This window comes from Myiozetetes cayanensis, unplaced genomic scaffold (genome assembly GCF_022539395.1).
Source record: "Myiozetetes cayanensis isolate MyiCay16 unplaced genomic scaffold, myiCay2020 scf30, whole genome shotgun sequence".
Classification (NCBI taxonomy): domain Eukaryota; kingdom Metazoa; phylum Chordata; class Aves; order Passeriformes; family Tyrannidae; genus Myiozetetes; species Myiozetetes cayanensis.
The window spans coordinates 3580620-3594197 of NW_026087522.1; the positions used below are offsets into that span (position 1 = coordinate 3580620).

At 55.4% G+C, this 13578-nt stretch overlaps 2 protein-coding genes across 17 annotated transcripts in view; one reads left to right on the forward strand and one right to left on the reverse strand.

Moving 5' to 3' along the window:
- KANSL3 (KAT8 regulatory NSL complex subunit 3) overlaps positions 1-13578 on the reverse strand; it is a 38139-nt gene that overhangs the window by 9669 nt on the left and 14892 nt on the right. For 6 of the 12 annotated variants that reach the window (XM_050325979.1, XM_050325972.1, XM_050325969.1 and 3 more), the window contains 4 exons: positions 12566-12714; positions 11770-11882; positions 11056-11275; positions 10634-10767 (listed from right to left, as the gene is read on the reverse strand). In XM_050325979.1, the coding sequence (XP_050181936.1) occupies positions 10634-10767; positions 11056-11275; positions 11770-11882; positions 12566-12714 (616 nt within the window). Of the gene's footprint in view, positions 1-5377; positions 6928-8006; positions 10768-11055; positions 11276-11769; positions 11883-12527; positions 12715-13578 lie in introns of those variants that run through there. The other 6 variants (XM_050325976.1, XM_050325970.1, XM_050325977.1 and 3 more) reach the window with 6 other exon arrangements.
- Positions 142-5696, forward strand: ARID5A (AT-rich interaction domain 5A). Of its 5 annotated transcripts, none has more exons than XM_050325989.1 (7): positions 142-272; positions 2109-2197; positions 2931-3087; positions 3168-3220; positions 3472-3569; positions 3659-3794; positions 4020-5696. In XM_050325989.1, exons 2-7 carry the CDS (start codon positions 2144-2146, stop codon positions 5223-5225), a joined length of 1704 nt encoding a protein of 567 aa, XP_050181946.1. In that variant the 5' UTR covers positions 142-272; positions 2109-2143; the 3' UTR covers positions 5226-5696. The 5 variants fall into 5 exon arrangements, with proteins under 5 accessions (XP_050181946.1, XP_050181945.1, XP_050181944.1 ...); XM_050325988.1 differs by lacking the exon at positions 142-272 and adding an exon at positions 1677-1700; XM_050325987.1 differs by lacking the exon at positions 142-272 and having other exon boundaries at positions 1774-2197.

Below are 13578 nucleotides of genomic sequence, written 5' to 3' on the forward strand. Positions count from 1 at the left end.
GTGACCGCGACGCAGCCGCTTCCCCAAACCCCGGCTGGCTCCGGGGGGGAGCTCGGGGCTGGAAAGTCCTGCCTAGTCATTCGGGGGGTGGCGCGGGATGAGAACCCCAAAAAGCGCGTCCGTTCCGGTAAGGAAAGAGTCAATGGCCCGCGCGGAGCCGCCTCAGCCCCGCACACGCCACTTCCCCGAGCGGGGCTGACTCATCCCCGCGCTCCGTCCCGCTCCCAGTATCGGCTCCCACCGCTCCGTGAGCCGCTCGGCCTGAGCCCTCCGTGAGTACGGGGGTCCCGCAGGGGGTGGGAGGGTCCCGGCAGCCGCCACGAGCCACGTGTCGCCCCGCCCCGCTTCGCCCCATCCCGGCGGGGACCCGCAAACTCGGCTGGGAATCCCAAAATCCCAAACCCCATAGAAGTGGGGTGCGCCCCAACCCCGTGGGGACACCCCAACCTGTGCCGCCCCCCCATCTGGGGTCGCCCCCACCTGCCCCATAGCCCCCTTTCCAGCTTTTTCCAGCCTCTCCCACCGCGCCGGGTGATGTCAGGGGGTTTCTTCTCCCGGTACCAGCGGGATGGGAAGGGATGACTTTACCCCATTAGTCACCCGCCGTCATGACTTGGCTCCGCTCCCGCGCTATTCCCGGCTCAGCCCCGTGCTCCAACAGGGAATTCGGGCCTGGACAGCACGAGTTCGGCTTAATGGGGGGATTTCGGGAAGGAGAGGGAGCCCCCAAAACGCTCCGGGGGTCGCAGGGGCTCGGAGTGCGGCGGGATTTGGGATGAGTTTGGCCGTCGCGAAAAGTGCCGCCGAACCGCCGTTAATTGTCATTTTAATCACATTAATGAGTAATGAGAGCCACCTCCAGCCCCCCAAACTCCCCCTTCAGGTAGATCACAGGTGGTTCCCGCCGGCAGGAGACGTTCATCCCCGAATTGGCCGTTTTTCGCCCCCAAACCCTCAACGTCCCCGCCGGCGGTTCCTGCGTGGCCAGAGCAGGGGAAAATCGTGTCTGTGGTGCCGAGAACCGGCCGGGAACTACCGGAATCACGGGGGGCACGAGAGGGGGGACGTGTGAACATATGTAGGCTTCACCTGTACCTGCGCGCGCACACACACACACACACACACACACACACACACACACACAGCGGTGTCCACCAGCATCCACACATCACCTCCAGAGGTGTGACCCCCCGCGTGCGTCTCACTTGTAGCTCACCTGCACATGAGGGTGCCCACATGTATGTGCTCACCTGCACACACCTGTATTCACCTGTGTTCACATGCATGTTGGCACTTGTGTGCTCTTGTAAACACACCTGCGCACGTGTTCACCCTGGCACGTGTTTGTGCTCATCTGCAGATGGGAACACACGTTATGTACCCACCTGCACACACACCCACTTGCACTCAACTGTGCTCACCCCTGCTCATACGCACACACATGTTGGCACTTCTATGTACCTGGGTACGTGTGTTCACCCTGCACACGAGGATACACATGTACGCGCCCATCCATGGCAGCGCACACGCTGCCGCTTCCGGACTACAAGTCCCATCACGCCCCTCGCCGGGGACGAGGCCGACCCTCCCGACCGCCCAATAGGCGGAGGGGGCGAGTTGGCCCCACCCAATGGGGGCTGAGGCGGCGTGTTGGCCCCGCCCCTCGGGAGCGCCCCAGTCACGTGGCGAAGGCGCGACGGGTGAGCGCGATCGGGGCCGGCGGGGGTACACGAGGGGTTCCCTTGGGGGAGGGGGTAGGGAGTCAGAGGGGAGTTGGGTCCCCCCCGACCGGGCCTCATTTACCCCAGGTTGGCAGCGCCTTTTTTTACCGTTTTTTTCCGTGGGGTTTCCCCCCCAAAAATGGGCAGGGGGTACGATTTGTGGGGTATCGAGGCCTGGATTTGGGGGAGGGGAGGGCCGTCAGGGAGCAGCTTCAGGCCACGAGTGGCCGATTTCGGGTTATCCTGATTTCCCCTGAATTTTATGGGAGCAGCAACAATTTGGGGTCTTACCTCCCCTTCCCCCTGCTTTTTTTCCCCTTTCAGGACCCTTCCTAAAGCAATGAATTGGGGTCTTTCACTCCCTGTACCCTTTTTTTTTCCTCTCAGGACCCTCCTAAACTCAAAGCCAACGACTCCCCCCCATGGAGCAACCAGGGCAACAAGACCCCCAAGAAGCCACCACCAGCCATCCCACCGTGAGTTCACCCCGGGATTTTAAGGGGTGTGCTGAACCCTCCCAAATTTGGTGGGGGGGACGAGGGCAAGCAGCACTTTGGCCATCAGTGAAAGAGAGGATGAGGAAGAGAAGAGTGAAATTTCCAACCTTGGGTGGGAAAACCAGACCTAAACTGCCATTTTTTAGAGGAAAAATGAGCTGTCCCATATAAATAATACTTGTTATAATTAGTTTTTATCCTGAGGAGAAGACAGCGTTTAGATTTTGTGGCGCTGGATCACCCTCCTTCCTCAGCGGCCCTTTCTTCCACCCAAAAAAAAAAAAGCCTCAAAATAGTTGAGCCATTAAAACCTGGCATCTGTCACAAGAGTTTAAATGAATCGAGAGAAGAATCACCACCAAAAAAAACCCTAAAAAAGAATCAAAGGCCGGACTTGGGAGCCAAGCAGCTGCTTTGCCCAAAAATAGCAACAAGTTTTATAACTCTGGAAAATGTAGAACAAACAAATGGGGCACATTTTTAGCTGAGAAAGGCAGCGGCGGTGGGAGGGGGGAGGAGGAATTCCTGCCCCTCTGTTTTCCTGGAAGCTGTTCCTCGTGTTCTTGCCTGGATCCAGAGCTTTGACCAACTTGGCTGCCAGCCCGGGGTGACAAAAACGAGCCCAGAGCTGCTTAAATCGCCAGGAGGGGGGGGGGGGGAGCTGCTGCTCAGCCTCAGTTTCCCCAAATTTCCCCCCTCCTGTGCCCCACAGGAGGATCTGGGTCCTGAGGATGGATCCGAGCGGGAGAAGCCGGTGGGGGAAGGGAAGGAGAAGGAGGAGGAGGAGGCTTTTCTGGTCAGTCTCTACAAGTTCATGAAGGATCGACACACCCCCATTGAGAGGATCCCCCACCTTGGCTTCAAGCAGAGTATGATCCCCCCAAATTCCCTGGGGACAGGGAGACCTCCCATGTCCCCTTGACCCTCGGCCTCTCCTCTTTATTGGCAGTTAACCTCTGGAAGATCTACAAAGCTGTGGAGAAGCTGGGAGCCTATGAGCTGGTAAGTGGTGTCTGGGGGGGTGCTGGTGTCCAGTGGGTGTCGGTATGTCCCCTGAGTGTGGGAGTGTCCCCTGGGTGCCAGGTTGTCCCCTGGGTGTTCCCTGGGTGCCAGGATGTCTCCTGGGCATTGAGATGTCCCCTGGGTGCTGGGATGTTCTATGCACACCACGATGTCCTGTGCACACTGGGCTGTCCCCTGGATGTCATGGCTGTCCCCTGAGCACCTGGTCTCACCCCTCCCTCCCCGTGCAGGTGACAGGGCGTCGGCTCTGGAAGAATGTATACGATGAGCTCGGGGGGAGCCCCGGCAGCACTAGTGCTGCCACCTGCACCCGGCGCCACTACGAGAGGTGGGCACACAAGGGGACTTGGTGGGGTGCCTGGGTCTCAGCTCTCCTTCCCAGGGCCAGTTCTCACTGTGCACCACCCCCATCCACAGGCTGGTCCTTCCCTACGTGCGGCACCTCAAGGGGGAGGAGGACAAGCCGCTGCCCCCCAGCAAACCCCGCAAGCAATACAAGGGCTCCAAGGATGACAAGAGCAAGAGGGCCAGGAAGGAGAAGGGCAGGGAGCAGGTGTGTGGCTCCTCTGGAAGTTTTGGGAACAGCCTGAGACCCCTGTGTCCATCCGTCACCCACTGGGGTGCGCAGGGAAGAGCAAGGAGGGATGTGGATCACTGGGAAAAGGGAGTGGAGGGTGATTGGAAAAAGGGAGTGGAAAAGAGGGAATGAAGTTGGGGGGATCCAGGAGCCCATCTCGGGATGCAGCACCCACCCCCCAATAACCTCCTCTGCCTGCAGATGCCTCTGGACAAGGTGAAACTGGAGGTGACAGCTGGCACAGAGGACGCCCGGGACATCTCGGAGCAGGGCCGGGTGGCCCAGGGATCCATCCCAGCAATGCCACCCCACTGCTCCAGCTTGGCAATCCTGACCCCCAGCCCCTCGGAGGGGTGTCCCAGCCCCTGCCAGACCCACAGTGAGACCTACAAGTGCCTTTTCTCCAGCTTCTACTCCAAAGGGAACCACCCCATCATGTCCCCGCTAGCCAAGAAGAAGCTACTGGCGCAGGTGAGCGAGACTGAGTCCCTGTGCTGCCACAAACGCCACTGCCCCGAGGGCCAGTGGACACCAAGTGCTGCTACCACCATCCACGACCTGCGCCAGCCGGCCCCCGAGAGGAGCCCAGAGCCCTTGGGAGCTCAGGATACAGTTCTGAGCATTGGGAATGAGGTGGGACCATCCACCAGCATATCCCCCGGGGGCACAGACATCCAGGGGTGCCCCCGGGCCGAGAACAAGGGTTCGGCACCTGCCATGTTCACCGGCTACTTCCATGCCTACCGCAGTGAGGGGCTCCCGCCCAGCACCCCCCATCCACTCTGGGGTTACTTGTCCAACCTGAAGGATTTTTTGGAGCCTCCTCCCTCCTTCCTGGAGCCGGAGCAGCCCCAAGACCTGCGGAGCAAAGTGTGGGAGAGCTGGGGGGCCACCGTGCAGGCCTGGGTGCCCCCCAGGGCTGGACCCACTGCCAGGGCTGGGCACGACCATGAGGAGGAGGAGGAGGAGGATGATGAGGAGCCCTTTGGCCCCGAATTTGGCACTGTGTCCCCCTTCTCCACAGAGGTCGAGGGAAGGAACGTGGGCTCCAGCCCTCTGGGGAGCCACCGCGGACTGGCCAAGCCCAAGGCCGTGGTGGCCAGCCCCAGCTTTGCTGTACTGCACTTCCCACCAAGCTTCAGGAGTCCCCTGGAGCACCTCAAAACTCAGGGCGTGCCTGTGGCCCCTGCGCTCTCCACCAACCCCTCTGTCATCCCAGCCTTTCCCAGCCCCTTGGTGGTGGGCTCCACACAGCCCCCAGAGCTGTGCCGGCCACTGGGCACTGGCCCTGGGCACTACCCCAATTCCTACGGGAATTCCCTGCGCCACCGGCCCTACCCATGGCACAGCCAACATTCCTATGGCTCTCAGCACATGCCAGCCTTCCACCGCCACACCAAGCTGTAGGAATTCCATCCCAGCCAGCAGCATTCCCCGTGGAGGAGGGAGAGGCTAGGATGCTGCACCGGGAAGTGCTGGGGCCGTCACTGTTGCAGGGCTGAGGGGACAATCAGGACCGAGTCATTTTTACTCTTGATCTTGAGCTGTTTGTATCCAACCTTGTTACAGTGGTGATTTAATTACATATCACATGATTCTATATATATTTTATATACACACACACCTATAAAAGAGGGAGCAAAATGAATGCTGGAGGTTTGTGTTTTGCCGGGGCTGAGCCGGTTGATGGTCATTCTCACCCCTCCTTGCCTGGATTTTTGGAGACTCTCCAGGACCCCCAGCCCATGTAATCTGGGGAGTTTAATCACTGCCTCCATCCAGGGCTTCAGAGGGTTTTCATGGTTTGGGTGTCTGCCTGGAAAATGCTCCAGACCTGGCCAAGCTGGGCCTGGAATAAACCTGCCTTGATGGTCTGAACCCTGGTGGTGTTTGTGCTGTCCTGAATTTCTGGGAGTGAGGCAAGGTTTGGGGGGATCCTCACCCTAAACATGGAGCCCTCGGGCTGAGACCTTCCTCCAGAAGGAGATGCTTCTCCACAGCAGTTTTGGGGGAATCAGAGCCATTCTGTGGAGCAGCCGCCTGTCCAAGTGAGAACCATCCAAGCGTCTTCCAGCTTTCTCTCCAGGTGCTTTTTCCCTCCAGGTGCTTTTTGCTTCCAGGAGCCCCAGCTGAGCTGCTGCAAATGATCCAAAGGCTTTGTCAGAGCTACAGCACTCACATCAGCTGCTCCCCATCTGCAGGGACAGCGGGAAGGGCAGAGGGATGGTGGCACTTCCTTGGCCGTGGAGATTGGTGCAGGAGCAAAAAATCAGCTTGGAAGGACCACACTGCTGCATCCATGGAAAGGCCAAGTTTTGGGATAGGAATTGTTCCCAGGCAGCACTGATCACTCCATGATGTTGGAGGCTCTTTAGGAAGAGCACCATGGACTCAAGCAGTCCTGGACCCTCCATAGGAAATTTTACACACCCCAGTTTGGAAGCAAGGATGTGGCCACAGGGCTCGAGTTGTCTCACCAAGAGCTGTCACACCTGGGAGTGAGGTCACCAGAGATGCCACATCCCTAAGGATGTCTCAGCCTTAGAAACTCTGGCTTCAGGCCTGGAAAAAAAGAGTTGAGGTGCTTGAAACCACAGCAGTGACAGCAAAACCCCGTGTTTGTAGGAGAAGATCTAAACTCATCCCAGATGTTTTCACCATCAGCCTGGAGAGGAGGTTTCATGTTTGGTAGAATCCATCAGCAGACTCGGGCTTAAGCTCATCCCACACCCACAACTTTTCCTGTGGGAAATTTTTACCTGGGGTGAACCTGGATTTTTGGCTAAGTAAAATCTTACCCTTTTTTTCCATAAAAGCCCAGGGAAAAGGGAAGGGGATGCCAAGTCCAGCAAGGTTTGCGATGGTGGCAAAGCTCAGCATCCTCAAAAATGCTGCTGCTTGTCATTTGGTGTGTGAGAGGCTGCACAAGTCCTTGGGAAGGATGAGGAAGTGAGTGGAGATTTCAGCACATTCCTGTCCTTGGATGGGCTGTCCTGGCTCCACGGGCCTCCATCTGATGGGAACTGTGCTCCCCAAAGGCATCTCAGCCTGCAAATGCTGCTTCATGGGAAGCAAAAGTCAAGGGCTCGGAGTGTAGCAGAGCCATGGCCTAGAATGGTGACACAGGGAGCGTTGAGATTATCCCAGAGATCCACAAAGTCCCATCATAGCTGGTGGTTCAAGCTCAAGGGGCCCGATGGAAACACAGCTGTAAAGGCTGTCAAGGCTCAGAGCAGATCAAAGCTGAGCCTTTTTCAGGAAGTATAAATATTATCAAAAGCAGGACAAATCAGTTGAGTCTTCTATCCAGAGGTGGGAAACCACGTGGAGGAGACTGAGGGCAGAGCTCATTGGGGGCAGCTCTGACTCTGCTCCCTGTGACAGGACCCTGGAACGGCTAGAGTTGTGTCAGGGCAGGGTTAGGTTGGATATCAGGAAAAAGTTCTTCCCCCAGAGGGTGGTTGGGCACTGAACAGGCTCCCCAGGGCAGTGGTCACAGCCCCAAGGCTGCCAGAGCTCAAGGAGTGTTTGGACAACACTCTCAGGGAGAGGGTGGGATTGCTGGGGTGTCTGTGCAGGGCCAGGGGGTGGATGGATGATCCTTCCTGCTCACGATTCCCTGATTCTATGAGGAAGGTACAGGCAGGAGCTGCCCCCACTGCTCCTAGGACCCACAGTGTGGATCCTTCCCTGGATCCATCCCTATTTTGTCCCTCCATTTCTCTACAACTCCAGAAATCCACCCTCACCACAAGCTCCGGAGGGGCTGTGGCCACAAACTCAGCACAGAATAATAAAAAAGGAAATTTTTATTAAACAACAAACCCAGAAAAACATCACCCCTGTGCCCAGGGGGCTGCTGCTTTCCCACCCCTCAGCCTTCCTGTGGGTCCCTATGGCTGGTGGGTGATGCTGGAGGAGCTGCCCAACCTGAGGATGGACACTAAGTGTCTGTTGTCTTGAGCCTCTCTGGGGTGGATGATGGTGCCGCCGTTGTCCACCATGGGGGAAGCCCTCCCCAGGGCCTCCAGGGCCCCCAGGACGTGGTTCTTGGCTAGGATGACCCTCTCCCTGAGGTGTCCCAGGGTCCTGTCACCCTTCCCTGGGGTCAGGAGGAACATCCTGGAGGGACTCTGCAGGGCAGGTCCCACCTTGGGGTGCACCAGGGTGGCAAAGAGGAGGGGGCCAGTGGTAGAGGAGGAGAAGAAGGAGGAAGGCTGGATCCCCAGCAGTGTGACGGGCACGGCAAGAGCCTCACTAATCTCAGGCTTGGTGAGAGCCGAGAGCCTGGCAGCTGACATGATGTAGAGGGTCTCCATGGGGTTGGCGGAGGTCACTGTGGAGAAGGGGAGAAGATCAGCAGTGGGGGGACATGGTGCTCACCCTGGGAGCTGATGGGAATTGTGCCCCACAAAAGCATCTTGGCCATGAAGCAAATGTTGCTTCATGTGAAGCACAAATCAAGGGCTTGAGGTGCAGCAGAGCCAAGCCCAGCATGGAGACACGGAAAGCACTGGGATTATCCCAGTGCTGCACCCTGCAGCTCTTCCCGACTGAACAGAAGGACGTGGCCTGGTCCACTCTCCGGAGTGAGACCCCAAAACAAACCCCAGTGCTGGCACAACCCAGGCAGGGAAACCAAACAGTGAAAACTGGCACAGCTCCACTCCCAGACCATTTAGATTTCCCAAGGAAACCTCCCTGCTCATATCCCCCAAGGATCATTGCCTTTTCCAGAGTGGAATATGATGGCTCTGACCATCTCTCCATCTCTGTCAGGGACATCACCAAGCTCTGGATTTTCCTGTAGCAAAGCAACAGCCAGAAGCTCAAGAATGATTCCCATTTGGTAGAGACCCAACAATGACACCAGTGACACCAGTACAAACTGGAACAGCCATACCATCCTACACATCAGCAGCTCTTCCCTCTTGCTTGTAGAAGATAAACTGACAAGAACCAGCTGGTCCCACAGGACCATGGGCCACCAGAAGTCCAGTACTGGGACAAAAGGGGAGCTGGGTTTTGTATCCCAAGATGGAGAGCTCCCAATATCTGGGATTCCATCACCTGAGGGATTCTTCATGCACCTCTGGGTCCATTTCACATGCCTGACCTGTGCAGTTTGTGCTCTCCTGGGAGCCCTCCCAGCACTGTGCTGACATAATTCACTCGAAAGTGGCTTTTCCAGCAGATATCCACCTTTTTGGATGGATTCCTCTGATCCAATGCTCAAGTCTGAGCATCACCTGATGCCCAGACGGGTCACACCTGGATTTTCCTGCCTTGTACAGGAATTCAGTGGTCCTTCCTTAGCTGTAATTAATATTCCCCCCCCTGGGAGGTGAAAGGGTGAGAACTTGAAGATAAGAAAGATATTGCTACCTGCTTACAAGAGCTGAAATCATCTATCCTCATGCCCTCTGCAGTAGACCCCAAAACTCAGCCCAGATTTGCAGCTCCAGAGTTTGCTACATAAACCTTGGCAGGAAACAGAAGCGTGATCCAGCATCACCTCAGTTCCTGAAGCTGCTCCCAGGATGTCACCACACTGCCAGGGGAAACCCACCTAACCCTCAAAGCCCCACAGAGCAGCTGTGAAAAGAGAAGCTGAAGTTTTAACTTGTATTTTCAGTGTAAAGCCACAAATACACTCTTGTTTCTGCTCTCACAGGAAGCATTTGCACCAAACTCCCCAGGAGATTCCTGAATCTCCCATGTCCTGTGTGATGCCCAGGGGGAAGGAAAGTTACTCCCTCAAAGTGCAGCTCAGATGCTCCAGACACAGTTAAAATCCAAGCCCAGTTTAAATCCAAGTTCGGGCTTCCAGCTTCCTGCAAAGGCCCAGCTGGAATTTCAGAGGGAACAACCAACAACAGCTCTGGCTACTGCTGAAAACACAAGAGTTTAAGCCCTCAGCATTATCCCCCAAAGCCTTTTGTAAATCCAATCTGTTCCAGGAAGCCCTGGATTACGTAACCCTCTGTGCCAGAGGGACAGGGAGCTGATGTCAAGGGCTATAATTAGTTACAAAAACACACAGCTCACCCCATTTCCTGTAAAAGGCAGCTTTCAGTTTGCTTTTGAAGCAAGTCTTGCACCAGCCACACAATTAAGCCCTGCCTTGAACACACAAGCTCAGCATTGTAGGGAACAGCTCAGGATCAAATATCCACTTTCAAGTGGCACCACATAAAAAATTAACCGTTTCCTGAACTACTCACCCTGGAGTCAATCTGTGCCAAGTTCCATCACTTCTCCTAGGTATTTAGGGGATCTCAAAGGTAACATGAAGGGAAGGACATGAAGGGAAGCACAGCAGCTCTGATGTTTACTGAAAAGCACAAAAGCTGTTTCCCACATGGATGACGAGTTTCAGACCTACACAAGTGACTCCCCTGGTGCTCACGGTGGATCTGAAGGAATTCTTCCCTGTGAGGGTGGGGAGAGGGTGGGATGGAATTCTGAGAGAAGCTGTGGCTGCCCCTGGATCCCTGAAAGTGTCCAAGACCAGGCTGGATGGGGCTTGGAGCAACCTGGTCTAGTGGAAGGTGGAACAGGATGAGCTTTAAGGTCCCTTGCAACCCAAACCAGTCCATGATTCTGTGATATCAAGCACAATCAACCCTGACACAGACACAACGATGACTCGAATCTTCTCAACCACCTCAGCAAACACCAACTCATCACACCCAAGAGATGTGACCAAGAACACTTTCCCCACCACAGCCACACCTGCCCTTGGACTGTGACAGTCAAACAGCTCAGGTGAGCACCGATGGACACATTCTGTGGGGAAAGATGTCCCAGATTACCTGAGGGCCCTGTGTCTGCATGGGCTGCTCCTCCAGCTGGGGCTGGATCGTCCCCATGGCCGCCTGGCTCAGGGTGCTCACGCGGCCGGGCTGCCCTCGCAGGGTCACAGTGATGGTTGTGGGTGCCTTCAGGCCTGGAAAACACACATGGGAGATGTCCCTGAGACACAGGGACTGTGGAAGCCACAATCAGCAGTGTGGGGGGCACCAGAAGCTTCTTCATCAGAGGCGGCTGCTTGGAAATTGCCAGCGCATGTGGTTGTCCATAAGGAAAAAGTTTTAGGAACGCTGGTCTCAGGGTGCTCCAGGCACCTCCCTGCCTCCTTATCCCTCACTCTCAGGGTGTTGGGCCATTCCTGCCCAGCCCTCCTTCCTCACTCTCGGGGGTGTTCCAGGTGCCTCCCTGCCCCCATGTCCCTCACCTGCTGCCTGGTTGGAGATCTGGGCCAGCCCTGGCAGGCTGCTGGCCAGCTTGGCCAGCCCCCCATTGGTCAGCAGCTGGTGGATGGCCGTGGGCTTCCCGCTGGCTGAGGCCCCCAGGGCCAGGGAGGTGGGCACAGGGATGGTGCGGACAATGGTGCCCGTGTCTGTGGTGATGGCACTGAGGCTCTGCAGGGCTGTGGGAGCCTTCACAGCTGAGCTCTGCAAGGACAAGAAGCAGTACTGAGCACCTGGAAGGAAAGGGGATGAGGGGGCAGCACAGCCTCTCCCTCCCACAAAAGCCAGAGGTGTTAGAGGTCATGGTTTTCCCACTTCTTTCTTGGTCATACACAGGTCTAAATGCCAGTAAACTTGTCCTTTCCAGTTCGCACATATCATTTCAGCTTGATACTATGACTGGGAGAAACTGAGCCCACCCCAAATGAAGCCACGCGTGAAATCAGCTCACACTGAAGGGATGACGTCACAGGTGTGTGTTTTCCCAGAATATCCAGGAGAATGATCCCTGACTCCTCTAAATCCATTCTCCAACTTAGCATTTTCTAGAAGGCTGCCTAGAAACAGCTTCCCACAGATCCCTTCCCTAGACCTATCCCCTCCTCATCTCTCCTGGTCCAGGAGCAAACAGGGCCTTATCCAAGTTCCCTTTAACTCCAGCCTGCACACGGCTTCCCTGTGGGATCCCCAATGGATACCTGCACAGATGGCCCAGGAGTAGCCATGCTGGCAGGGAGGGTGGATGCCTTGGTCCCGATGTCCTGCAGGCTGAAGCTCAGCCCTTGGAGCAGGCTGCTGGCAGATGCTGCTCCTAAAAGAAAAAAATAAAAAAAAAAAAAAATCCAGGAAAAGAATCAAGGCTTGGAGAATTCACCAGCATGAAATTGCAGGCATGTCCCATGGCTGGAAACCTGTTCTTTAATGAGGAGCAACCCGAGGTTGGCGGGAATCCTCCAAGCTGCTCTACACTCACAGTGCCACATGTTTCATAGAATCATGGAATATTCTGAGTTGGATGATCCACAAGGATCATTGATCCAACTCCTGGCCTTGCACAGACACCTCAACAATCCCACCCTGTCCCTGAGAGCGTTGTCCAAACACTCCTCGAGCTCTGCCAGCCTTGGGGCCATGACCAAACTCTGAGGAGCCTGTTCAGTGCCCAACCACTCTCTGGGGAAAGAACCTTTTCCCAGTATCCCACCTAAATTCCCCTGGCACAGCTTCATTCCACTGCTGCATCTACAAATGGGGTCACCTGTGAAACCCAAGATGCAAGAAGAGGTCGGGTTTGGTGTTTCAAGGCATCATTACATACAAGTGACACAATTATCAGATCAGCTGCTGCATCCCACTGCATCTTCCACAGCAAATCCCTACAGATCCTGTCTCACCCAGACCCAAAGCAACCAGGGAATGCAAGAGGCTCCACTGAGTGATTTTGAACCTGGTTTACCTTTTACCTTCCCAGGACAGACATGGGGAGGTGGGTACCTTGGAGGGCACTGGCTGGCTGGGCCTGCAGGCCGTGGGTGCTGCTGGCCACCAGCCTGCTCTGCAGGGCATGGAATGCACTGGGAGCTGTGCTACTGGGAATTCCAGCTGGAGTGGGGCTTAGCGAGGCCTCTGCTGCTGAACTCAGCCTAAAAGAGAAGAAAGAGGCTCTAGTCAGTGACAAACTGTACAGGCACACAGATGGTACCAACCCAAACAATCAGAAGGACTCCTGAAAGAAGGGAACTGAGCTACAAGAACCCAAAGCAAGAGAATCATGGAATTGTTAAGGTCGTAAAAGGCCTTTAAGATCATCAAGTCCACGGGAAGTTTCCTTGTTCCCCTGCAGGAGCACCTATGGCAAAATCCCTGGATTTCCAAACTGGAAGGGCTTGTTACAAGTGTGCATGCACCTCTCTGGGTCACCCTAGGCAAAAGTCATTGACCCCAAAGTGACACTTTTCCTGTTTAAAACCTACTTTCTATTTAAAACAACTCTTCTCCTCTCCCAGATCACAGAAGGGACCTCAAATCCAGTTCCACCCAGGGACATCTTCCACCAGACCAGGTTGCTCCAAGCCCTGTCCAACCTGGCCTTCGACACTTCTGGGGACGGGGAATCCACAATCTCTCTGGGCAACAAGATCAGTCAGAGTTTGGTTGCCCATAGCTTGGGTTAGAATTAGAAGGGAAAACAGGCATCAACATGAGATTCATCTCCCAACAGAAATCCCTATGGGCAGTTAATGACCCTCATGAGTCACCTTGAGGTTTTTCCTTGTATTTGGGAAATTGAAAGTTTGACTGTCAAAGGGAACGAAGGGAAGGATTAAACACTGAATTTCTGCCAAAGCCACCCCAGTCATTCAAAAACCAGATAACCTGAATTTGGAGAGCTACATAAAACATAACCCACAGGCACAATATCTTCTACTTCTGCCCATTTCTGCCATTCCCAGGCTTGACTCCCAGGTGACAAAGAGTTTTCAGGAGCCCAAGAGTCTCCTCCCACA